Here is a 27,510-nt window from a genome sequence, read left to right on the forward strand (position 1 = left end):
CCTACAGTAGGGCTACCAAATGACTAATATAATCAGGATTTTCCACATTTTACTTTATCTGATAGGACTAGTGTTTCAAAATGACATGGCTAATCTATATACATTGATTCATACACATACATGTTTATTCAAAGGACATTTTATCCACCCACCATGTACCAGGAACTGTTCTAGGCACTGAGGAACTTGCATTCAAGTGACCACCTTCAATTTCTACCTCTGCTTTCCAATAAAGTCCATCTCGTGGACATGGTTATGTGAGCCCACCTGCCAAAGACATACATTTTCCCTAGCCAGCTATAGCATCGGTCTTATTTTCAAGTGGCAATCCCAAACTTGGACACTTTAGGTGATTGAGCTCAAAACGAGGCAAGGGAATATACTTGTATTAATATAGAAAATATACTTTCTTAATATGTATGCCTCAAAATATACTAATTTTTACATAATAGACATACAAATATATAGTATCTGCATATTTGTCAAAGTATGAAATGATACTTTTTTACTGTATAAAAATGTATTTTTTACATTTTTGCTGTTTAAACCATGTGTACTGAAAGTCTTCGAATTATCTTAATCCCAGGATGCCTCCAAGTCCTGCCTTCTTTCAAATAGTGATGTAGTATTAAAAGTGTATTTTTGCTCATGAAACCCCTTGCTATGTCTTGATTTCACTGTACCGAGCACTGTTAGCAGAAGCCGTGTTGGCTTCACTTCAAATGCCTCCTTATCTAATCTTGACTGGGCCCTTAATGTGACTCAACAATCCCTTTATTCATCATTATTTCACTCCCTACCACATTCCTCCTAATGGCTATCTCTAAAAATTCCTACAAAACTCTCCTCTAATCTATTCTTATTCCTGTCCACCCTTAATCTTGGTAGATTACTTTATAACCTACCTTACTGAGAATCCCAAGGAACTCTCCTCTATCTAAAATTTCTATGTATACTCACCTGCCCCTATAAAAGTTCTGTGTAACCTGCTGTTCCCATCTCTTAGTCTCCTGTCATGGGAAAACTCTCCACTCTGTTCTTAATATCATTCCAACATTTTTAAACATCTACTCCGTCATTCTCACAAATCTTCAATCTTTTCCATTCATTTATTTCCTTCTGCTCAACCAATAAACATGTTAAAAACAAACAAACAAGAAAAAAAACTTCTAGACCTAAAAACCCCAGCCAAAAACCAAACAACGCTCGAATTCTTCCCCTCACCCTTCACAAGTTACAGATCTAGCCCTGACTCTTCACAATTTATCCCCTTGAAATGAGAGGTCCCCAACACTGCCTCATCCTGTGCCCACTCCAGTTTGGCTACCATGGAAATATCACCAAAAATGGAATCAGCACCTTGAAGAGGAGACATGGCTGCCAAGTGGCAAGAGAAGAGATTCAAGCAAAAACCAAAAAATTCCTAGAAACATTGTAAATGTTCATCAATGGAGTTCTCAATATGAACCTGTGGAACTGAATTCAGAAAGTTTTGGAAAGAGGGCACAAAAATAAATAGATTAGGAAGTTCCCTTGTAGTGCAGCAGGTTAAGGATCCCGTGTTGTTGCAGCTACAGTGAAAGATGCAACTGTGACACAGGTTTGATCCCTGGCCCAGGAACTTCCACATGCCGTGGTGCAGCCAAAAGAACTAACTAACGAACTAACTAGATTTTAAAAATTCTCTCCTTAACAATGAATTGTCTTAAAAACAATGGAGATAAGGATATAAAAAGGAAGAAAAAATGAGGAGGAAGGAAGACAGGAAAGAAAAAGGAATAAAAAATGGAAAAAAAGAAAATAGAATTTATTAACCAACTCTGGCAACTGGAGCATTAGTGGCCTAGGACTCAGACAATAAAAAGAGAGAGAAGGAGTTCCCTGGTAGCTCAGGTCACTGCTGTGGTGCAGATTTGATCTCTGGCCCCAGAACTTGGGCAGGCCATGGGTGTGGCCAAAAAATAAAAAGAGAGAACAGGAGAAGCTTTCTAAAAGCTAAGCATAACCATTTAATAATAATTAATTAATATGCCCCAAGGACTCTCTTGTATACAGGAATGTCATAGTCAGCAGCTTACTGAGCTTTTCTTAACTTGCTGGAGGCCCCAATGTGTAAGTAAAAAGCCAAAGGGCAGTTCCTGCTGTGCACAGGCTGCAGCTGTGGCTCAGATCTGATCCCTGGCCTGGGAACTCTACATGCTGAAGGGCAGGCAAAAAAAAAAAAAAAAAAGAAAGAAAGAAAGAAAGAAAGAAAGAAGGAAGGAAGGAGGGAAAGAAAGAAAGAAAAGTCAAAGGGGCTAGGAATCTTGCTTGTCAAGGGGGAAACAGCTACCAGAGACAAATCTCTGCTAAAACCATCTTACCAGGGGATAGGAAGAGAGAGTAAATGTTGAGTAGCTTCCTGGAATGTTTGAGACCTGCGGAGTGAGGTCAAAACCACACAAGTGCATCAGAGTGGACAGGGAAGGAGCTCCCGTCGTGGCGCAGTGGTTGACGTACCCGACCAGGAACCATGAGGTTGCAGGTTCTATCCCTGCCCTTGCTCAGTGGGTTAACGATCCGGCATTTCCGTGAGCTGTGGTGTAGGTTGCAGATGTGGCTCAGATCCAGCGTTGCTGTGGCCCTGGTGTAGGCCAGTGGCTTCAGCTCTGATTGGACCCCTAGCCTAGGAACCTCCATATGCCACGGGAGCGGCCCAGGAAATGGCAAAAAGACAAAAACAAACAAATAAACAAAAAACCAAACAACAACAACAACAACAAAAACAGAGTGGACAGGGAAGACCAGGTGGTTATTTACCCAGAGGAAGGAACTGGGAGTTAGTTTGATTGCCCTGTGCCCCAAGAAAAGCAGAAGTCAAGGGAGGTAGAACAGCACTTTACAACAGTCCAAGGAGTTCCTGACGTGGCTTAGGGGAATCTGACTAACCCCTGGCCTTGTTCAGTGGTTTAAGAATCTTACACTGCCGGGAGCTGTGGTGAGGTCAATGGTCAAAGGCCTATTGTTTGTTTGTTTTTTGTCCTTTTGTCTTTGTAGGGCTGCACCCGCGGCATCTGGAGGTTCCCAGGCTAGGGGTCCAATTGCAGCTGTAGCTGCTGGCCTACTCCACAGCCACAGCCACAGCAATGCCAGATCCAAGCCACATCTACAACCTACACCACAGCTCACGGCAACACCGGATCCTTAACCCACTAAGCGAAGACAGGGATGGAACCCACAACCTCATGGTTCCTAGTTGGATTCGTTTCTGCTGTGCCATGATGGGAACTCCCAAAAGTCTATTGTTAAGCCTGATACTTCAGGTCTTGAAGTTTTTTTAAAACATCCTCATGTCTAAGCTCTGAATGGAGATTTCCCCTGGAGAGAGTTTTCATCAACATTTATATGGATCCCCCAGGCTCCTCTTCTTCAAAGAGGTCAAGTGCCAGAACCATGGGACTACCAGGTGGATGTTAGAAAATCTGGGCTCCTCTCTGGAGCTTCCTGGAAGTTTCTGTGGGCCTCTGGGATTCGCTCCAACCAGAAGTCAGATATGGCAACCAGGAACAGTAGCTGCCACTTATGGAGAGCTTTTGGTCCTTGGCATTGGAATGATCCAGAACTAGGAGAGCCTCTCAGAAGCTACCAGTTACTCCTGAAGAGATGGGGCCCCAGGCCTCCTTCTGCTTAGGTATGATCCTCAGCTCAAGTTTCCATAAAGAAAAAGAAACCAGCCAGAGACAGAACTTCGATGGTAGGAGTCTAGGTTTTAAAAGATGTCTGAGATGGTTGATAGCCTGATTGTTTATTAGTTTTATTAAAAATATGGCCCACAGCTTTGGGTTGGCTAGCAAGTGGTAGAAGAGCCTATTTTAACCAAGCAATCCATCCCTTAGGAGGGTGGCAGAAAAAAATGACTCTCACTCATTAAATCCTTTTTTTTTTTTTTAAACACCAAGTGTTCGGGTGGGCTGCATGCTTGTTCCAATTCCATGAGAGAATTCGCCAAGAGATGCCTTTCTTAAAAAAGACTTGGCAAAAGCAGAGGCGAGGGTGGCAGTGGTGGGGATCCCTAAGCTAACTAAGGACATTTACCTGGGAGGAACTCCTTGTTTAAAGGGTATGCGGTCAGTGGGGGGAGGGCAGGAAGGAGGAAGGGAGAGTCTGCTGTGTCACGAAGAAACAGAGAGCTGACTTTGTCTCAGGTAAATATATACTTTTTTTTTTAATTTCCCTAATACATTATCTTTTTTTCTACTGTACAGCATGGTGATCCAGTTTACTTTTTTTTTCTTTGTAGGGCCGAACCTGTGGCATATGGAAGCTCCCAGGCTAGGGGTCGAACCGGAGCTGCAGCCACAGCCATGCCAGATCTGGGCCACGCCTGCAACCTACACCACAGCTCACGGCAACGCTGGATCCTTAACCCAGTGAGCGAGGCCAGGGATCTAACCTGCATCCTCATGGATACTAGTCAGATTCATTTCTGCTGTGCCACAACGGGAACTCCAATATATACATTTCTTATTCGATAAAAATTTTATAATATCCCGCTTTAGCTTAATAGTAAAGATGACTAGGGTCTTTCACACAGAGCCAGGGAGGATCCTTGACCTTGGTGTCCTTCCATGTTGCTACAGGCTCAGATGTATGGTGATGGTGATGCCTTGCAGGATCCAAGTAGCCCTAATTTCTGCTTCCCACAGGGATGGGTAGTTTTACTAACAGATTGCTGATATTATAGAATATGCCTGAGAAGAGGCAAAACCTGACTCATGTAGCAGAAAGCGGAGAAATGCTCCCATTCGTCCCAGTCTCTCGGGCTAGGAGAAATGAAAAATGGGTTGTGTCTCAATGCCCAGAAGCCTAAGAAGATACATACCAGTCACATTAACACATAGCAGGCTTGGGAACAGAGGGTGGAGCCAGTTTAAAAATACATATGGGGCATACAAGTGTGACCAGAGCCAGGGGCTGCAGAGAGAAAGGCTTGGCAGAGGTCTTCATCTTCCAGAAACTGGGAAAGGCGCAGAGAAGAAAAGGAAGACATCCTTCAGCTTAAGAACCAATATCTCTGAAGGAATCATTGGACACTACGACAATGACCTGCCAGAAAGTCCAGCTTCAAGTTCCCACAATAAGCAGTCAGTCCAAAGCACTGGAGAGCTGTGAGTGTCCAAACCACGCAGCTAAATAAGGCTCAGGTGGAAAATAAAGGCCACGCGTGAGTGGTATAACCCAAACAAGTGTCAAGTAAAAACACACTACAGATCAACATGTTATGGGATTGTAAATCCTCTGAACATGGAATGGCTTAGATATTTTAAAGGTCATGGATGTGCATGGAAAGGGCGTGGCTAAAGCTCCCTTATTAAAGGTGCATTTCTCATATTTGTTTTCATTTATCTGACACTTTTTCGCCTAATGACTCATGAAATGAATGAGAGAGAGAGAAGGAGGGAGGGAGGGAGAGAATGGAACTGCAGAAGCAACACTGTCAACCCTCAGGTGCTCTGTAGGTAGCAAGAAAGGGTGAAAATTCCGCAAATTTACAGATTTCTTTTGGCGATTTGAAGAAGATTCCAGAATAAGTATAGCTAAGGAATAAGTATTCCTCAGGCTAATTTGTATCAAAGCTCAACTATAAGTGGTGTGATAGGTCCCTACAAATTCATACATTGAAATCCTAACCCCTAGTCCTTCAAGAAGTGCCCTCAATTGGAGAGAAGGTCTTTACAGATTGTGACGTTAAAATGGGATCATTCAGTGGGCCCTGTCCCATTATGACTGTTGTCCTCATAAAAAAAAAGAAGAGAGACACACATTAGGAAGAGGATGTGAAGACACAAGAAGACAGTCATCTCCAAGCCAAGGCGAAAAGCCTGGAATGGATCCTTTCCTCACAGTGCTCAGAAGGGTTCCAACTCTACCAATACTTTGACTTTGGACTTTCAGCCTCCAGCACTGTGAGAATAAACTTCTGCTGTTTAAACCACCCAGTTTTTTTTTTTTCTTTTCTTTTCTTTTAGGGCTGCACCCACAGCACATTGAAGTTCCCAGGCCAGAGGTCGAATCGGAGCTGTAGCTGCCAGCCTAAGCCACAGCCACAGCAACACTAGATCTGAGCTGCATCTGTGACCTACACCACAACTCATGGCAAGGCCAGATCCTTAACCCACTGAGTAAGGCGAGGGATCGAACCTGCATCCTCATGGATACTAGTAGGGTTTGTTACCGCTGAGCCACAACGGGAACTCCTTCACCCAGTTTTTTATGGCAGCCCTTGCAAACCAGCACCAGTGGGGAGGCCCAGCATGCAATGCTGGCCGTGGCAGCAGCAGATTGCCCAAGTGCGAGGGGTAAGAGGACCCATGATTACCACGGCACAGGCATCCAATAAGACAGAGCTGAGAGACCCAGCTACAGCTCTACAGGGAGGAGTGAGTTTTCCAAGGCAACGATCTGCTATCTCTTCTCAGTGACAACATTCAACCACTGCCTTGATGACCCAGCAATGAACATGATACACTAATTCAATTAGATCCAGCACATTCAGCCATTGCAATATCATGACAAACATTTACAGAGCAACTGCTTGCTCCCGGATTCAAAGTCTGTTCCTACTGAGAGACCCAGTGATGACCTTGATGACTTCAAGGACAGGGAGTGTCCTTGACTCCTTTGAAATTACAAAGGTATTAAGTATGTATGGTTATTTTTCATAACTTTCTTATACTCCTCGCTAAATAAGATTTACTCACCACCATAGATCTGAAGGGAAAAAAAAAAAAAAAGACACATTAAAAAACTCCTGGCTATTCAACCCTGAGTTTAAAAACAAGAAACAAAACTGCCCCCAAATCATAGGCAAAATGATCATAATAATATGTATGCAGTGTTTGCGTGGGGAGAGATCAATGCTGGGATCCTGGCAGAGGACACAAGGATAGATAACATGTACATCAAAGCAATCTCGGATTGATGAACAGTTTTGTACCAACAATGAAACTGCCTAATAAAATGTTCAATTTAAATGTTTAATAAGATGACTCATACCCAGTAAGAACCAGGTCTCCTCCCATCTCTTCTGCTGCCAGGTCTCGAATACTTCAAGTCATTTTCACAAGAGCAAACATGTTACAGGAAGGAATGCTGTGCCTCTCCGATGAGTCGGAGGCCCTCCTCCTTGTAGGAAAACCATAGGAGTCTGGGGGCTTTATGCGTTCAATTTTAAACTTCAATGTTAGCAGACAGGAGCGTTCTAGATTGTAAATCATTCCTGATCATCAACTGTGAGACAAGGTTTCTGATCAGGCAGCACAGATGTAACCGGGCTGGCTTGGAAAGACACACACATGTCATCCTGGTTATGCAAAGAACAATTTCTCTAACTTCCTGGTAAAAACCTCTTCACATTTACAATTATCACAAAAATCACAGGCTTTTGGGGATTTCCAGAAGTTGTCCAATATTCCGCTTCTAAATAGGACAAACAGAGTTACATGAATCTGGTGGTAAACCAACTGACATCTTTGAGTCGGGGTCACCATCCAGGCTGCGCTTGGTGCCCTGCCCAGGAGGGTGGAGGCTGAAAGCCAGCCTGCTCCAGCCCTGGTGCTGTATCTGCCTGGGGAGGCTGCTGTTTTCTAATCACACAAAAGCTAAGGACTCATGCCACAGTCACCTTCTCCTTGCATACCCTTGGGATATAAGTCTATAATGACTTCAGCAAAGAACACTGGTTTTAAACATGTTTGGTTCAGGAATTGACAGCATCAGTGGGCCAGGACTTTAAAGAATATAGGGGAGTGGTTCAAAATGAGATGTTGGCTGCAGCTATGTCATGTAGGGTCCTTGTGGGCCATTTTGAGAATTTAAAGACTATCCTACAACTGGATGGAACACATTGAAGGATCTTAAGCATAGGGGTGACCTGATATGACCTGTGTTTCTAAAAAATCTCCCAGGCTTCTATGTAGATAATGAATCAGAGGGAGCCAGAGAAGATGTGGGAAGGTCCACCTGAGAGCTGGTGGATGAATAATATGATGACAGGGAAGGGGACAGGCTGCATTAGGAGATGGAATTGATGGGACTTGGTGAATAATGAGATGCAGGCTGAAAGTGTGAGAGAGAGGAGGAATGTCCCAGATGTCCAGTTTATGACACAGAAAACTGGGGAGATGATGATGCCATTTATAAAGAACACTGCAGGGGGAGCAAGTTTTGAGGGGTTAAGGTCCTAAGTTCAGGTTTAGAGTGGAGATTTACATAAAGCAGGGGGTGAATATTCTAGTAGATGCTAGTCCTCAAGTATGATATTCCATATTACATTTTTAAAAAATAAAATCTGAGAAATACAATTTGAATCATGGTTTTAGAGTACTCTGGGCATATGCTAAATATAAGGTTATCGTTTTCAAAATTATTCTCCATGACCATGTTCCTGATCCTACCCCCCGGGATATATATATTTTTTTTTCCTTTGGGCCGCTCCTGCAGCATATGGAGGTTCCCAGGCTAGGGGTCGAATCGGAGCTGTAGCCACTGGCCTACGCCAGAGCCACAGCAACGCCGGATCCTTAACCCACTGAGCAAGGGCAGGGACTGAACCCGCAACCTCATGGTTCCTAATCAGATTCGTTAACCACTGCGCCACGACAGGAACTCCCCGGGGTATTTTTGATTTGACCGACCAGTTGCTCTGAGAGTAAAGATGTCTCAGAAGAAAAAGAGGAAGACTTACGGTTAAAAAACTTATGGTTAACAAAGGGGATGGGTCAGGGAGGAGGGGTGACTGGGGGTTTGGGATAGGCACGTGCACACTGAGGTACACGGAATAACTGGCTAACGGGGACCTGGTGTATAGCACAGAGAACTCTACCCATATTCTGTGATCATCTATGTGGGAAAAGAATCTGAGAGAGAATGGGTGTGTGTCTATGTATAACTGAAGCAAGAAATGATTACAACCTTGTAAATCAACTATACTTCAATAAAACTTAAAAAAAAAAAAAAGAGGAAAGGACAGTCCATGCAGCAGGCATTCTAGGTCACATAACATGTCAATGGCCATCCCCTTCTTAATCTTGCACCCACGGTTTGTTCCAGTCCTCATCTATGGATTATGGATAAGTCAAGACATCGAATTCATTAAGAGCAGTGAGTTTTCGGGTGTGGTTCCCAGCTCAAGTAGCACCAGCAGAACTTGGGGGCTTCAGTGAAAATTCTCCGGCCCCAGCCTAGACCCATGGAATCGGAAACATGGAGGGTAGGCCTGGCAAGCTATACTTTAATAAGTCCTCAGGTGATTCTAACTGTGCATTCAAGTTTAAGAATCACCGATGAGAATGCATCAGACTTACTTCACGTGTTTGGTACCTAATGGTCCTAATTCTTTTTTCCTGTTAACATGTCCTTGGTGCTCCAAAATTATAGTTAACACCTCAGTAAGGCTCCTTCCCCTGGGGCGCCTCCTCCCTTTTGGGTGGCACACTATCACTGGGGGTCCCAGACATCCAGTTTGTCTCCACTAATCTGAATCCTTCACACATCATGAGTCAACTGTTGGCACACTGCCCCCTTCTGAACTCCCCTCACTTCACTGCTGCTGGACCACTCAGAATGCTGCTTTATATTATAACCTTCCCAAGGGGATCCTGCCTTTTATTTGAATCCATCATAGTGTCTAATAGAGAGAGAAATCTAAAGTGTAAAGGGTTGTTCTAGATCAGTGTTTCTCAAGGTGAAGTCCACTGGCAAACACATGTTGAGAGGGCAGATTCTAAGCCCCGTTCCTTGTCTTTTAAACTAGAGACTTCTGTGGACAGGGATTTGCACCTTTAATGCACACTGAAATTTGAATCTCACTATGGCTGAGATTCTTCTTGTGAACTGCAGACTTAGAGGAACTGCTTCGTGAGTAACTAAGCCCTAAACTCAAGCAATTAAATAAAATGAGAAGAACTGATCGTATCCTTTTTTTTTTTTTGCTTTTTAGGCCTGTACCTGTGGCATATGAAAGTTCCCAGGCTAGGGGCAACTACAGCTGCTGGCCTACACCACAGCCACAGCCACAGCCACTCGGGATCCGAGCAGCGTCTGCGACCCACACTACAGCTTGTGGCAACACCAGATCCCCAACCCACTGAGCAAGGCCAGGGATTGAATCCTTGTCCTCATGGATACTAGTCGGATTTGTTTCCACTGTGCCACAACAGGAACTCCCCTGGTCTTATTCTTAACCCGTGGTCCACATCTGAAATGTATTCTGCAGACTGTCGAATTTTAAAACAATGATATAACAGTTTGTCCTCTACAAATACAGTGGGATAATTTCTCATCAGGGTGTCTTCCCAGCCTACACTTGTGGAAATGACCTTTCAGCCCTAATGAATTTTATCTTTTTATTGTCATCCAGATCCCTAGGTTTGCAGACCATTTAGAAGATACCCTTTTCATCTATTTCTCTTGGAGGTATTCATTTGTAAATGGCTAGTGTTCGCATTAGCTTCAACAGAATGTAAACATGGACTGTTAGGTGTAAAAAGAAAATAGAAAAATAGTTGCCAAATGGCAAATGGCTTTATTTATAATTAGTGACACATTATGCCACAGCCAGAAATATTTCCTGGCTTTAGTTATAAAAGTTAAACTTACTCCCCCATAACCAACTGCCTCCTCCCATCAAGTAGGTACAAGAGCTCCTCCCTTGACCCCCACCTCCCACCTCACACCCCTGCAAACAGATAGACAGATCCAAATGCCTGCAGACAGACAGATCCACTTCGAAGAAAACAGTTACTACAAAGCACATTAAATAACAGAAACAGAAGGAAAAGACAAGTGATTTTTAATACCACTGCAAAAGAAGTAGCTCTGAGCCAGAAGAGAAAATGACAAGCTCTTTCCTAGAATTAGCACTGTCTTTCTCAAAACAATTTGTGTGCATTTTTATTTTGTCAAACACATGCAAATCTTTTTTTAAAAAAATTCACACTCTAATTCAGTTTTCACCAGCTAAACTTTCTAAACTGAGCTGTGTAATGGAAAAACACACACACACACACATCTGAAGCCTATGAAAATTACTAGCCTTGGGTGGTTCTAACGTATGCTCTTAGCTTTTATTTTTTAAAGATTGCCAAGTTCCATTTCTGAGATTCATTTTAAGAGAATAATTTTAATAGATGTTCATGGAAGGCACTATATTGGCTCATTCTGACTAGCAGGAAAATGCTTTTTTTTTAATTGATGTATAATTTAAATAAAGTAAAAATCATTCTTTTTAGGTATACAATTCAATGAGCTTTTAAAAACTTCAATATCACTCACTTAAGTTTTTATAAGTATAGTTGATTCACAGTGTTTCAGATGAACAGCAAAGTGATTCGGTTATACACATATATGTACTCTTTTTCAGATTCTTCTCCATTAAAAGTTATTACAAGATACTGAATATAGTTCTCTGTGCTATACAGTAGGTCCTTGTTGTTTATCTATTTTATATATAGTAGTGTGTTATATGTTAATCCCAAACCCCTAATTTACTTCTCCTCCACCCTCTTACCCCTTCGGTAACCATAAGTTTGTTCTCTATGTGAGTCTATTTCTGGTCTGTAAATAAATTCCTTTGTTTCATTTCTTTAGAGTCCACATATAAGTGGTAACATATGATATTTGTCTTTCTCTGTCTGACTTACTTCACTTGGTATGCTAATCTCTAGGTCCATCCACAGTGCTGTAAATGGCATGATTTAATTCTTTTTTATGGTTGAGGAATATTCCCTTGTATATACACACACCAAATCTTCTTTATCCATTCATCTGTCACTGGACATTTAGGTTATTTCCATGTCTTGGCTACTGTGAAAAGTGCTGCTATGAACACTGGGGTGCACGTATCTTTCGCGATTCAATGAGATTTGATAAACATACAGAGTTGTATAACTACCACCAAAACAGGGTCAAACTGTGCTTCCATTAGTGTTGCTACATGTGCTACTAAACCCTTGAAATGCGGCTGGTCAAAGGTCAGATGCGCCGAGGTATAAAATACACACCAAACAAAAGGACTTGCTTTTTAAAAATGCAAAAATTCTAATTAATTCATGGTGAAATTATAATGTTTTCCATATACTGGGTTAAATATAACACATTTAATGAATTCTACCTGTTTATTTTTCCTTTTTTAATGTACCTATTAGCAAATTAAAAGTTAAAAGTTACTAGCTTGCATCTGTGGCTCAAATTACATTTTTATTGGACAGTGCTGATACAGATTATTTCAATCCCCCAAGCAGCTCACTCTGGTCCCTTTACAACTGATATCATTTCTCTACCCCAGCTCCCGGAAACCACTGATTTGATTTCTATCCCTAAAGTTTTGCTTTTAAAAATATTTTCTTGGAGTTCCCTGGTGGCCCAGCAGGTTAAGGATCCATTGTCACTAGTGTGGCCTGGGTTCATTGCTGGGCCCTGGAACTTCCACATGTTGTGGCAGCCGCCAAAACTATATATATATTTTCTCTTTTTGTCTTGCATCTTCTAATTTTCCATAAACATCTCGTGTGGTTTTTACAGGGTTTTTAAATGCTATTTTTAGCATTAAAAGGTTTGAAAAAGTCTTGCCTGAACATTTCCTATAATTTCCATTAACCAATGTCATTTTCATTAACCAGTTACAAGGCTACCACAAATGCATTCTGGGAAACAACTTGTCTTCCGGAAGGAGACATGCACAAGTGGTTCATAGCTGAATGGAGACCATTGTGCAGGCACACAACAGCATCCATTCACAGATGCTGCGGGAGATCTGAGCCAGAGGTGGGGAAACTCCTGTAGCTTAATTTTATTCAGCCTCAGGGAAGTGGACAGAAAGCTTTATCTGTGCTAAGAAAAGGTTGGACAAAAAATGTAAGGCATTGAATTGGTGGTAAATCATTTAAAGGTGAGAGTGGGAACAGGGACAGGAAGGCCTTGGCAGAAGGCAGTATCTACTGGTGGGAACTCTGGTGGCTGATGACAATGGCTGGAGAGGGGCAGAGAGACATCCAGTGCACAGCCCACCCCACCCCCCACCCCAGGCTCACCTGTTCCCATTCTGCTTCTCTTTGGATTCCCTTCTAATTAAACTGAAATTTATTACTATTTATAATAGGTATTCACCCTGCCCGCTCCTATTTACATTCATTCTTCATTCATCCGATTTTCTACAATACGAGAAAAACACCGCAGGCCAGTTCCTATCCAAATTTTCTCCCATTGAGTCAGACAGCTGCATGCCAGTCTATCTAGCTGCCTCTGAACTCTTGGGGTCCTTCTAGATAATCAACCTTGAGCACATCTCTTTAGGTTTCCACCCCTGGCTCCCACTTCCACTCTCTTCTTTGGCAGTCCCCTAGAGAATGTGAAGAAAGGTCTTTGGATTTGGAGCATTTTACTACTAGTCCTTTAAGGAAAGGTAGTCAAGTGCTAACTAGGCTCTTTGGTCTGGGGTTTCTAGTTTCCTCTGAGATAAACAAAAGCATCTACAGAGTCTACATCCTCCCTATCCTGCACCCACAGATTTCTTGTGAAAAACCTTTTCCACAAAGGGACCATCTACCCGATTTAGAAGGATGCTCAAGGCTTGGAGAACAACAGTTGGCTTCAAACAATTTGCATGTGTTGTCTGTACATCCAAAGGGGACGACACTCATTTCACCAATGCTTAGCCTCAGAAAGATCCCTTCTGGATATTTCCATCCCAACTAGAGAATGTACTAGAAAAGGAAAAGTCTCCAGTGTGGCTTCCATGTAAGTGATGCACTGGGAAAGGCTGATTCTCTAAGGCCACCAGAATCCCAGAGGGATCCACGGATCTGGTACCCTGCTGGCGGATGCACACACTACCTCGACACTACCTACAGAGTAAGGGACCTGCCTTACTCTCAGGGAGGCTCCAGTCAGATACCTCCACAAATACAAATATGGTTATTGAATGCACACATGATTTTAATACATGATCAGAGATGGCAACGAGTCTATTTTTGAAATTTTAAAATAAAATAAAAACATTTTCCCCAGTGGGGCAATGCCAGTGCAAGAGGAAGATGTTTCAGATTCCTCAATTACAGAATGAAAATAAACCACCTGTGCATCACATGTGCATAATCCCTAATCATTACCAAAACTCCTCAAGGAAGACATTATCTCTATTTTATGAATGAACCAAAGCCAGGTTAAAGACAAATTTGCTGGAGTTCCCGCTGTGGCACAACAGGATCGGCAGCATCTCAGCTGCACCAAGACACAGGTTTGACCCCCAGCCCAGTACAGTGGGTTAAAGGATCCTGAGGTGTCACAGCTGCTGTGTACATCACAACTGCAGCTCAGATCTGATCCCTGGCCAGGAAACTCTGTATGACGTGGGGCAGCCAAAAAAGAAAAAGAAAAGAAAAAAAGAAAAAAAAAAGATGGATTTGCTGTTGTTAGAAGTGGTCTAGAACTTGATAGGCACTCAGCTAAAAAGCATACAACTGTTTATTTTTAAAAATTGAAAAATATAGGAAGTATTTTAAGAGAGAGAGGTAGGAAGGACTATAGATTCTCCATATTTTAAGAGGCACAGTCTTGGCCTGAAGTGGGTGTGAGCCTTGATGTTAAGAAATAAAAGAAGAAAAGTTATATGCTTATATTTGGCAACAGTATAAATGATCTGCATTTAGTTCTTACTTAAGAAATAAAGAAGAAACTCCATGATGTACAAGCCTGGCCACAGGACCTTGGGGAATTCAATTAAGCCCCAAATGAGGTTAATACCTGCCATGCCTACTGGAAAGGGATGTTGTAAAGACTGAACAAGACACTCTATACACAGGCTATCATAATGTCTGTGATTTTTTGAAATACCTCCACATGAAAAATGATCAAAGGCATTCATTATCTTTAACCTGTACTCTGGGGCAGTGAGCATTTGAATGACTAATCAAAAGATTATATAAGCAGAAAATCAAGTCAACTATGTTTCTCTCCAATGAAAATCAATGGGTTGTTATTTAGCACAAAGGCTACCACACATGAGTTTTCATCAATCAAATGATGTTTATGATGGGCTATTAAGTATTGTAGAGATAGTCTCACCCTTGCATAAACTGAACATAAGACTCTTTCCAACCCAGTTGTCTGACCCTTTTGAAATGGTGCTCTCAGCTGAAGATTCCCACTGGTCCTGTTATTAGATGCTTTGGAAGAATTTTTTTTTTCTTTTTATGGCTGCACCTGCAGCATATGGAAGTTCTTGGGCTAGGGGTCAAATTGGAGCTACAGCTGCAGGCCTACACCATAGCCGTGCAGGATGTGAGCTGCATCTATGGCCTACACAGCAACTTGCGGCAATGCCGGATCCTTAACCCACTGAGTGAGGTCAGGGATGGAACCCACATTCTCACTGACCCTATGTTGGGTTGCTTTAATCCATTGAGCCACAGCGTGGTCTCTTGGAGGAAATTTTGTTATGTGATCCTAACCAAAAAAAAAAGTTGGCTAAATCCAGAAGCTACAGTGAATTTCTTTCAGAGTGCTATCCAAATAGGGCAGACCACAAAAGGACAGACCACTGGGACCTTCCAGAGAAGCTCTGTCCCACTGAACTTTCTACAATGAGGGAAACATCTTATCTGCCGTAATAAAGTAGCCACTAATTACAGGTAGTCACTGAGCACCTGAAATGTGGTCAGAGTGACTAAAGAAACTTTTTTTTTTTTTTTAATATGGCGGAACCCACAGCATATGGAAATTCCCAGGCCAGGGATTGAATCCAAGTTGCAGCAGCAACCTATGCCACAACTGTGGCAAGGCCAGATGCTTTAACCCACTGCCCTGGGCTGGGGATCGAACCTGTACCTCTGCAGGGACCCGAGCATCTGTAGTTAGATTCTTAACCCACTGTGCCATAGTGGGAAATCCTAATATTTAATATTGTCACATGCAGTTAGTGGCTACCCTGTTGGACGGCACAATTCTGGAGCTCATACAACGAGACTGTGTGGTGGTTTTGTGCCTGTTTGCCACTAAACACTTATATATGTGGCAGAATTCAATCTGTGAGTTGCTCTCATGGCTGCACTGGGTTGTGAAGTTGTGGCACCAGAGACCAACAGTTCTAATCTACTGCTACTGCTGACTAACCATATGCACCCATGATGTATAAACAAATCAGCTGAGGCTGGTTCCCAGCAGCGGCAGCCTAGCTCCTGAGGGCCTCTGGACTCTGGAGGCAGAGCTGGGTAAACTGCCAAAGTTCAGACAGGGGTGAAAATACACAACTCATTTAATGTCATGAAAATTAAATGACCATACATGCGAAAGCACCATTTAACTTTGCTCACCACAAAACACTATTTTCACCACCATCCTCCTTTAATTAAGTACATGAGCTTTGATACGGCTTTGTCTGGACATAAAAATAGAGCACAAGAAATTATACCCATCATCTTCATAATCCCCAAAATAAACACTGTTGATATTTCAGCTAAGAATTTGGTTTGGAAAAAGGATGTCCTTGTCACAATAATTCTTATAAAGCAAAAAGAACCATGGGGACTTCCTCTTTCCTAAAGAACGTCACTTTGTAGTCTATTTATAATTTGTTTCCCAAGTTTCTTTCATTATAGTAAAATTCACATGATATAAAATTAACCATATTCACCATTTTAAGTGTGCAGTTCAAGGTATTAAGTAAATTCATATTTATACTGTTTTTTGTCTCCAACAGTGAAACAATATATCAATCTGTAAACCACATTAAAGCAGTGCAAGACAGATATCAAATTCTGGATGGTGATTATGGGAAAGGTAGGGAAAAATGGGGATCAGGAAAGGGATATAAGAGGGCTTATGTTTAACCTAAAATGTTTTATTTCTTTAAAAAAATAATGACTCAAATATGGCAAAATGGTAAGACTTGACCAAACTTAGTTTTAAGTATTTAGGTATGTGTTACATAACTTACTATACCTTTATGTAGTCATTAAAAATTTTTTTTATTTTGACCTAATTTTAGACTTACAGAGAAGTTGCAAACACAGAATCCACATATCTTCACCCCACTCCCCCTAATGGTAACATCGATGCAATCACACGATAATCTGACCAGAAAATTAACTTTGGTATAACATCATTAACTAAAATAAAGCACATACGGAAATCTCCTCAGGGTTTCCACCTATGTCCTTTTCCTATTTTCATAATCCTATCCAACCCTACAGTGCATTTAGTTGTTATTTCTCTTTCGTCTTCTGCAGTATGTGAGTTTCTCAGCCTTTCCTTGCCTTTCATGGCCTTGACACTTGTTATTTTGTTGAGTGTCTCAAAATTGGAGTTTGTCTGATGTTGTCTATTAGGCTGTGAGTATGTGTTATTGGGCAAGATTACCACAAAACATGACATTGCGTCCTCAGTGTATTGTATCACAGGGTTCATGATATTGTTTTGATAGTGTTAAAATACTTCATAATTTCAAAAAATTAAAAATAAGCAACTATATGAGTCCACGTTCTCCAGAGAAACAGAAGCAATAGCATACATATGAATGTGTATATACATACACGCACCATGAACTGGAGCTTGGCTCTTGCCACCTACCTCTACATGGACTGAATCATGAGCTGCTGCAGCTGCTGAGCCTCAACACTCCTGAAAAGAGCTCCAGGTGGAGATCAGGAATGAGGTGATCTATGCTCTGGGAAAACTGGCAGAACAGGCCTCCAGTTAGATATTTTCAGAAGAAGACTTTATCAGCCCAATTCTTGCATCTCCTCATATCTAGAAAAGCACTAAAATCCTTCATGGTGACATCTGCTCTTCTTGATTAGCAGTAACCTTCGCAAGGCTAGCAGCAACCTTCTGTAAAAATGGGTGCTTACTTGCATGTACCTCCCACTTTCACCAAAATCACATATATACTGACCTTCCGCCCTGCCTCTGTGGGGTATTTCAGAGCTATCTGAAATGCTGCCTCATGGGCTCTAATCCTCATTTTGCCCCAAATAAAACTTAACTCTCAACTTTTATATTATGCATATTTTTAAAGTTGACAACACACACACACAAATGAGAAAGGAGGATTATTATAAGATATAAGGAATGGGCTCATGCAATTATGGAGGCTGAAAAGTCTCACGATCTTCTGTTTGTCAGGTGGAGACCCAGAAAAGGTTAACGGTGTAGTTCCAGGTCCAGTGGCCTGAGAACCAGAACTGATGGTGTACGTTCCAGTCTGAGTCCAAAGGCAGGAGGTCAACCAGCGTCCCAGCTCAAAGACAGTAGGGCTGAGAGAGCAAATTCTCCCTTACTTATTTTTCTGTTCTATACAGGTTTCAAAGGACTGGAGGAGACCTACCCCCACTGGGGAGGGCAATCTGCCTCACTTAGTCGCTGATTCAATTGTTAATCTCATCTAGAAGCACCCCCACAGATATACTCAGAATAATGTTGAACCAAGCATCTGGGAACCCTGTGGCCTACTCAAGTTAAAATTAACCATAACAGTAGCTTCATTTCAAAGTTAGAACTTCCCACTCTACATATTTAGGTTCCAAATCCCATCAAATCAATAGATTTGAGGAAGTGTTTAAAGCTTTTAAAGTTGCCATCATTACTGGCTTCAGTGCTAAAACACTGTAAATTCACAACATACTATCATTTTTAAAACCTCTAGCAAGAGCTTTATATTATTATTATATGGTCTTGCCTCAAGAGAAAAGATAATGATGAACTAGCTATACTATTCAGGCAATACACCTGTGATCCAAGAAGAGCTAGGCCACCAAGTCAAAATAAAACCCTAGCAAAGAAATCAACACAAGTGGTATGGTTAACAAGGACACCCAATCGCCTGATCTGTTATCAGAGGTAAAAGCTAAGTTACGTTTTAGAATTGACTACCCTTCACAGCATGGGATCATAAAGATGGCATGTGTTGTTGCTACTTCAATGATGCTTTAGAAGAAAAACATCTGTGCAAATTATGTAATAGATATCAAAGAATTAACAGTGAGTATCCTTTTCTTCTGGGGGAGGCAGAAGGTGAGTTTCAAGGACTTTTACTATCTGAGCTTTATTTAAAATGAAATACGAGTTCCCGCTGTGGCACAGTGGGTTAATGATCCAATGTTGTCTCCGTGGCAGCACAGGTTCCATCTCCGGCCCAGTGCAAGGGGTTAAGGATCCAGCATTGCTACGGCTGTGGTGTAGGTCACAGCTGTGCCTCAGATTTGATCCCTGGCCCAGGAACTTCCATATGCCACAGGTGTGGCCGAAAATAAAAAATAATAAAGTAAAATAAAATGAAATATGTATGTACACACACGCACACATATATACCGAGAAAAGGAGGAAGAGAGAGAGAATATACAGATAAATGATGGTATGGTACAAATAAAAATTTCAACTTTTCTCTGAGGCTTCCTCTTGTGTGAGGTTCTTTTATCTTTGGGAACACTCTAAACTTCAGTAGGTTAGGCTGAGAAATATTTTTTTCCTAATTAAATGTTTACATTTAGTTCAAAGTGTTCCATTTCTCTCTCCCCTTCACTCCATCTGTATGGAAAGCAAGCCAGTTGTGAATCCTTTTCTAGGCTCCCAGTGACCTGGGAGGCAGTCACAGAGTTCTTAGGAAAAGCCAGAGCAGAAGGATCCAGGTCGCATTATGCCAAAGAGGAAGCAGAATATTTATTTTAAATCTCACTTTAGGCTGCCCCAAGTGTGAAGGCCATTGTTTGGGGCCAGTCCTATGTGTCACGTACTTAGAATACATATTATTTTGTGCAAAGAGTTCCTTTTAAGGAACCAGAACACAGGTTTATTTTTGGCCTACGTCATCTCTCCCAGAAATCTTCCAAGGAGGAGGTGGGTGACCAGCCTCCCAAGAAAAAAGAATGTATACATGTATGTGTAACTGGGTCACCATGCTGTACAGTAGAAAAAAAAAATGTATTGGGGAAATAACAATTAAAAAAATTTTTTTTTTTAAAGTTAGAAATACAAAAAAATAAAAATAAGTTTTTCTCAAAGATATTCAGGAAGATTCCTTATAGAAAGGCATACTGATTAAAGAAAAATAAAATACAGAAATGAAGAAAAAAAAAAAAAAAAAAACGGGAGGGTAAGCCAAGCTAGCTACGTCAGAATCCAGGTTCTACAGTTTCTGGTTTGGGAATGCAGGCAAGGGTACATAACTGCTCACACCTTGGTTCCTTCCTTCAGCTGTAAGACAGAGCAACTAACGATAGTTTACTGATTGGGCTGCTGTGAAGATTAAACAATCACATAGAAAGTGCTTAGAACAGGACCTAGCATGTAGTAAGCGCTCCATAAATGCTCGGGAGTCTGCTGCTCCTGACTGGCAACCCCCCAACCCCAGCCCCGCCGCCCTGGGATTGAGGTTCCCAATCACTCACAGGAATTGTAGGCAATCTGTGGCCACTAGCCAGGTGGCCTCTTGGGTAGAAGCGGTTTCTCCCCACCTCCATTGCTGCCTATTTCTCACATCATGTCATCTTAACTCCTAACCCAGACTCACCTAAAACAATCTCACTTAACAGAACCTAGGAATTTAACCAGTACAACAGCAAAAAATCTGGGAGTCGTGGCAAACTTTAAACATAACCTTGTTCAATAGAAATAAAGATGGGAAAATACTGGAAAAGATCTTTAAGCAATGGATGGATTCCAATGAGTTGAGGTTCTTTTAAGTCAGACCAGTGTTTCTTGGCTTTTTTTCCCTGTGTGTGTATATTTGAATCCATGACTCTTTTTGGATAAATATAAAGACCGTATGGTTTCTTTTAATGCTATTTGAAAGTTGAAAAATGTTACAAAGTGACTCTAAGCAATGTTAATTTAAGAACATGCTTTTTCAAAGTACACATGCCCTCTGTTCCTTGGAAACTCTGAGTGGAAGCCCTACTCCCTTCCTGAGACTCACTGAACTAACCTAGAAACAGCAACTCATAGCCCCACAGTTTGCACCAGGCTGGTGGCTGCTGTAACTGCATTTGCCAAGATGATTTTGTTCTTAGAAAAGGTTATTTTTTGTGTGTGTCGCCTATGCAACCGAGAGCCTTCAGTCCTACACAACCCACATTTGTCCTCGGAATTTCACAGATGGAAACAGATGATGAAAGATTTACAACCTCCACCTGCAAAGTACCCCCTGAGACCAAACCAATTTCCATATGATTTGTGAAGCCCCTGGGAAGGGAAGGGAAGGGAAGGATGACTGGGGAGCTGGGAGGGCATGGCGAGTAGCAGGGATGCCCAAAGGAAGATGACAAGGACAAGCGAGGTGCCAATTCTAGAAAAACCAAGGTACCTCATGTTACTGACAAGGCTGTCAAGGGAGATAATGTTGGGAACAAAGAAACGAGAACAAGGACAGAGATCCAGGGAACTGAACTAGGGTGAAACAATGCAGATTCAGGAATAAGGCAGAATCCTCGCTGGGGAACCTTGAAGAAAACGGAGGTCCTTGGCAATGCATTCCTCCAAACCTGTCCACATCCATCTTATCGCTTTTTCCTTCTTATACCAGGAAATAACACACTCCTTATGTTACAACCAAGCCCTCTGCCCATGCCATGGATCCCAGCTTTACTTGCTCCAAAAGAAGACAAACTTCTACATGTTGAGCTCTCACCCTGTACAGGCTATGTTCCTCTTAAGCACTTGCCAGGTGGGAGCAGAAACTCACCTTGACCCTGCCTCCTCCTCTCAGACACTTCTCCCACCTCATCTCCTCCCATCCCTTCCTCAACCCAGTGCAAACCTATTGATTGGGTTCTCACGAAAGCCAGCCAATAACATTCATGCTACCAAGTCTACAGGCAGTTTTGTTTTGTTTGCTTGTTTGTTGTTGGCCACACCCATGGCATGTGGAAGTTCCTGGCCTGCTCAGATCGAATCCGAGCTGCAGCTTCGACCTATGCCACAGGTCCTTAGAGTGCTGCACTGGGCTGGGGATCAAACTGGTGCCGCCACAGAGAGAAGCCAGATCATTAACCCACTGGCCACAGTGGGAACTCCCTTGTTTGCTTGTTTTAATCATGTCACGTATTTCAGTATACTTTGCAATATCTGGAAGAATGCCTGAGAAATGAAACCACCCTACGAATACAGGCTTACCAGCTAAAATTCAGGCTCTTTAATGAGGGTGGAAGGGCCTTCCATGATCTTACGGACCCAATTTACTTCCTTAATCTCCTCACACCTGGCTGATTCTCACCTGGGGGCCCTTGCTCAGGTGCTCCCTCTGCTTCAAAGGCCTTCTCCCCCAGTCCCAATCCCTTTTCACTTTGCTAACTTCCACAGCCTCATAAATACTGAGATCAGAGGTAAGATTACCTCTGATCCAGGAGGCTTTTCCTCAGTCTCTCCCCTGGCTGCCCTTGGTGCCTCCTTCCATTCTCCCATGCCATTATTATTATTTTCTTATTTTTTTAGTTATTTTTTGTCTTTTGCCATTTCTTGGGCTGCTCCTGCGGCATATGGAGGTTCCCAGGCTAGGGGTCCAATTGGAGCTGCAGCAGCCGGCCCACACCAGAGCCACAGCAACACAGGATCCGAGCCGCGTCTGTGAACTACACCACAGCTCACGGCAACGCTGGATCGTTAACCCACTGAGCAAGGGCAGGGATTGAACCCACAACCTCATGGTTCCTAGTCAGATTCGTTAACCACTGCGCCACGACGGGAACTCCAATTATTATTTTTTAAATTTTACTAAAGTTCTGCTTATTTACAGTGTTGTGCTAATGTCTGCTGTATAGCAAAGTGACCCAGTCATATATATACAAGAAAGTGCTTAGAACAGGATATATCTACCTGTATATAGATAGATATATACACTCCTTCTGCTTCCCATACTACCCTACATCATAGTCTATCCCAAGAGATTCGCTATAGTTCCCTGTGTTATGCAGCAGGACCTCACTGCATATCCATTCTAATTAGAATAGCTTGCAGCTATTATTTTTAAGTGCTGCCGCTGCACTTACCGTTCTGTCTATTAATAGGCTGTTTATGTCCATTTCATCAAGTAGTCTTTAAATTCTCTCAAGCCAGGAACCATCCTAGACACCCACATGACCAGAGGGAAGTAACTGCCATGGCATCTGTCCTTCTGCCCTCGAGAGAGAGGGCTCCTCGTCAGCTGGGATGGTATAGGTATAGGATATTGTGGGAGCAAGGGCTGGCTCCTGTAGCTTTCTATCCCTTTTTTCTCTTGTTCCACACGACTATAACTTGGGCCCTTATGTTGCCACGGTAACCAACAGTCCAGGAACACAGACTTCTGGCAGTTGGACATCTAACCACTGAGACTCAGGATCTGAAGGATCTTTCACCTCCAAGGTTTATGACTCAGGAGTTGGCAGCACCTCTTTCACGTGGGTGGTGCCCAGAGCAGAGCATTACAGAGAGGACAACATGTGTGTGCGTGTTTGTGTGTGCATGTGCATGCGTATGTATTTTTACCTTCCCCCGGCTACTAATCAGGGCATCACAGAAAAAGCTGCATTAAAAAGTGCCATCAGATGGTGGGCGGATGGTCATCTAAATGGCTATAACTTGCCTGGGAAGCAATTTCGTATCAATTATGAAGAGCCTTTAAAACATGTGTGATCTTTGATTCATTAAACCCACATGTGAGAATTCCTGTTGGGGCTCAGCAGGTTAAGAATCTGATGTTGTGTCTGTGAAGTTGCTGGTTTGATCCCTGGCCTTGCTTATTGGGTTAAGGATCCAGCTGAGGCATAGGTGTCGCAGATGTGGCTCGAATGCAGTGTTGCTACAGTTGTAGTGCAGTTTCAGCTCCGATTTGACCCCTAGCCTGGGAATGTCATATGCTGCAGGTATGGCTGTAAAAAGGAAAAAAAAAAAAAGAATATAAAGAGAGTCACAAAGATTTATTAACCGGGGGGGGGGGGGGGGGGGGGGGGGGCGGTTACTGCAGATTTATCTATTAAAAACAACTAGCACCTAATGGTCATTAATAAGAAAGCTCTTAAAAATGACTGAATAGTCATATATATATTTTTTGTAGGTTGTGCCATAAAATACAATAATCTCAGTTTCAACTGATGTGACTTTCATACCCATATGTATATGTGAATGTATATACATGTATACATCTATATAAAGGGAAAGAAAAGAATATGAGGAAATCCACCAGAATGTTTTCATGATGATTACCATTATCTCTGGACAGTGGGATCATAGGCATATTTATTTTCATCTTTATATTTTTCAAATGTATACAGCGATCATTTTTTCATTTATAATACAAGTGCTTTCAACTGTAGTAGCAAAAGATGTGAGGCATCCGGTGAAGATGCTTAGGAGAGAGGGTTGCATGGAAATGGGTTTTTAAAGGTAGAGGGGCTATCTTTTTTTGCCCTTCATTGGAGACTGCAAAACAGAATGAACTTGTGGTTGCCGGGTAGAGGGTGGGAGTGGGATGGATGGGGAGTATGGGATTGGTAGATGGCAAACTACTACAATCGAATGGATAAACAAGGGGCACCTACTGCACAGCACAGGGAACTGTGTCCAATCCTTTGGGTTAGAACATGATGGAAGATAGTATGAAAAAAAAGAATGGGTGCATATATATATATATACACACATTATATATGTATATATATGTATGTATGTATTTATGGCTGGGTCACTTTGCTGTATAGCAGAAATTAAAGGAATGCTGTAAATCAACTATAATAAAAAATTTTTTTTAAAAGAAATAAATGTAGTTCCAAATCAGAAATGTTTTCAGTGAAAAACGAAACAGAACAGGATGAGCTTCTATGGGAGTGTGAGAGCCCCAACAGAAAAAGGAATGTATAATGTAATTGTGTAAGTACCATATCACCCCCTTCTCTCCCAAACCACCTATCTTTTCTTTCTTTTAAAGATCCCTGGGATGAGAGAGAACTGAGATTCGAGCCTTTGAACCCCGAGGCACACTCACTCTCCAGCAGCTCCGATTCAAACCTGAGTGTCTCTGTGGGCCACTTTCCCTATGAGGAGCCCTTCTCCTGTGAGAACACCCATCTCATGTGAAGACATGTCTTCCAGTGGTCCTTCAATCCACTTTGTCCCTCCTATCCAGGGGACATGGCAGACTGAAAATATAGGAAAACTCCTGGGGAGATGAGACCGAAGACAAGATGACTGGGAGCAGTTTTGCAAACTAAGCATCACCCTGGCCTGGAACGTGGACATGGCCTCTGACAGTTCAGACCTGACAGCTAATTGGGACCTAAGCAGAGATAACCAGCAGATAGACAAGTACCCCAAAGAGAAGACATGGCTGACTCTCAGCAAACTCGATGGTCTTGTGCAAAAGCTTGAGAACCTTCTAGAGAATCAGAAAGATGATGAAGATGATAACTCTGTGTTCCCTGAACCTGCTCCGGAGGAAGATTCCCAGCTGCCCAGCAGCTCCCCTCCAGGTGTGGCTCAAATGAGTCATCAAGAACGGGACAGTTGTTAAGACTTGGCCAAGTTCAACCCACCAGAAAGTGATGATGCCATCCAGTTTGCACAGATTCCTCCATGGCTTCAAAGACATGAGCTTGCTGAGGTGAGCACAGATGCCTCACAGGCAAGCAGGGCACAGGCCTGGTGGAGGGGGTGGGGGAAATGCATGGAGCATTACTACCTGCCATGAAACAAGGCTGGTCCGACACACGGCTAGGGGTGGAGAAGGCTAACAGCAAGGAAGGGGTCAAGTGGAGATGAAAGGAAAACACCAAGGAGCACTGGGGGACACAAAAGAGCAGGCAAGTAAAGAAAAGGCCGACAATTACACCCAAAATACGTGTGTGTGTGTGTGTGTGTGTGTGTGTGTGTGTGTTCCAGTATTAATGAATCTTGAAACTGCGCATGTGCAGTTGGGGGTTATTTTTGGTTTAAGAGTTTGAGGTCCATAAGTAGATAACTCTTGACCCCGTTGCTGTCCAGGTTACCTTATCTAACATTCTTTTTCTTGGCAGATAAAAAGCCAGGCCATTGGCAGCCAAAGGACAAATACTGCAGAGACCTCCTCAATTTCATCAGGTCTGCCAGAGGAGGGCGCCCCCTCCAGCTGCCCAGCAGCTCCCCTCCTGTCTGAACTTCAGGCGGGGTCTTCCACTGGCTAAGGCACCAGGTCCTCTCCTCACTTTGGGGGAGAGAGCAGCCCAAGAAGGCTGCTAAGAGCTCCTGTCTGCTGGCAAAGAAGAAAGGACCTTCTCACAGAAGCAAGAGGATCCAACCTCAAGAATCCCTCGAATCAGGACACCCCACATTGCCAGATTTTTAAACGTTTTAATAGCCCCTCTTCTACAATCCCCATGAGCTATTTTTTTCCCCAATTAAAAAAAAAAACCAACATATTCGTGATATCCATGTCTTCCTCTCCCAGCTTACTACCTTGACCCTGGCTGGAATTATATGTTATCTAGAAGACAGAAATAAATTTCTCTGAGAATTTTTAGGATTACTATCCTTCCTAACTTGAAGGCATTCTTTTTCTCTCCTCTCACCCTTCTCAATCTATTTCACCCTATTTCTCTGTGTGTGTGTGTCTGTGTACTTCTTTTTAGGGCCATACTTGCAGCATATGGAAATTCCCAGGCTAGGGGTCAAAACAGAGCTGCAGCTGCTGGCCTATGTCACAGCCACAGCAATGCTGGTTCCTTAACCCAATGAGCAAGGCCAGGGATCAAACCTACATCTTCATGGATACTGGCTGGGTTCTTAACCCGCTGAGCCACAATGGGAACTCTGACTTTGTATATTTTAACCTATTTCATCATTAGTCTAAATACCCGCTTTCAGAAGGTGGCAGTATGACCCATCTGATTCCCAACACAATGGTATGGAATGGTTTTGGCGGAATTTGCAGGGTTCCAGCAAGTGGCAGAGGATACGGAGTCCCTCAAGATGCTAAGTTCCATGGGCAGTTTCAGGAGTCCAGGAGTTGGGTCTGATGCTTGTAGAGGACCTCCTGGTTCCAGCACCCCTTGCCTTGGCTAGAATAAACAGCCCACTTAGGAGGTGACTGGGGATGCCTAACTTTCCTTATTCATAAGATGGAGAAGATAATAAGACACATCTCATAACATTGTTGTGAGAATGAATGAGATAATGCGAGCACTTGATAAATATTATTGTTGTTGTTGCTATTGTTCATTCTCTTGAAGATATTTCCAGAAGCCCTGATCCAAGGAACATCCTAGAGTGAGCAGTTCAGAGTCAATTCTCATTGAGACAATTCCCACAGAAGCAATATTTATGAAACGTTATAGGTTTCAGTAGATCTTGATTCAACCAAGTCCTCTCCCGGTCCATTCCCCACTGCACCCTCTGAAAATTTACAATTATCATTAAACTTTCCAATAAATGCCAACTTCTTCGAGGAAGGCTCTACTCACACATTTTGCCCCTGTTACTGTGATCACCTCCCCTCCCCAGCGCCACCATGAGCCTCCTTATTTGCCCCCAGGTTGA

The 27,510-nt window shown here is 42.6% G+C and overlaps 2 protein-coding genes across 11 annotated transcripts in view; one reads left to right on the top strand and one right to left on the bottom strand.

The window, feature by feature from the left end:
* PPFIBP1 (PPFIA binding protein 1) overlaps positions 1-27,510 on the bottom strand; it is a 189,022-nt gene that overhangs the window by 89,671 nt on the left and 71,841 nt on the right. The window lies entirely within an intron of this gene.
* On the top strand, positions 5,081-26,320 carry C7H12orf71 (chromosome 7 C12orf71 homolog). Its single transcript, XM_053743511.1, is given in 7 exon segments — positions 5,081-5,147; positions 23,295-23,447; positions 24,929-25,065; positions 25,067-25,600; positions 26,013-26,117; positions 26,119-26,139; positions 26,141-26,320. Coding segments are annotated over 7 exon segments (1,197 nt in total).

Source organism: Phacochoerus africanus, chromosome 7, assembly GCF_016906955.1.
Source record: "Phacochoerus africanus isolate WHEZ1 chromosome 7, ROS_Pafr_v1, whole genome shotgun sequence".
NCBI lineage: Eukaryota > Metazoa > Chordata > Mammalia > Artiodactyla > Suidae > Phacochoerus > Phacochoerus africanus.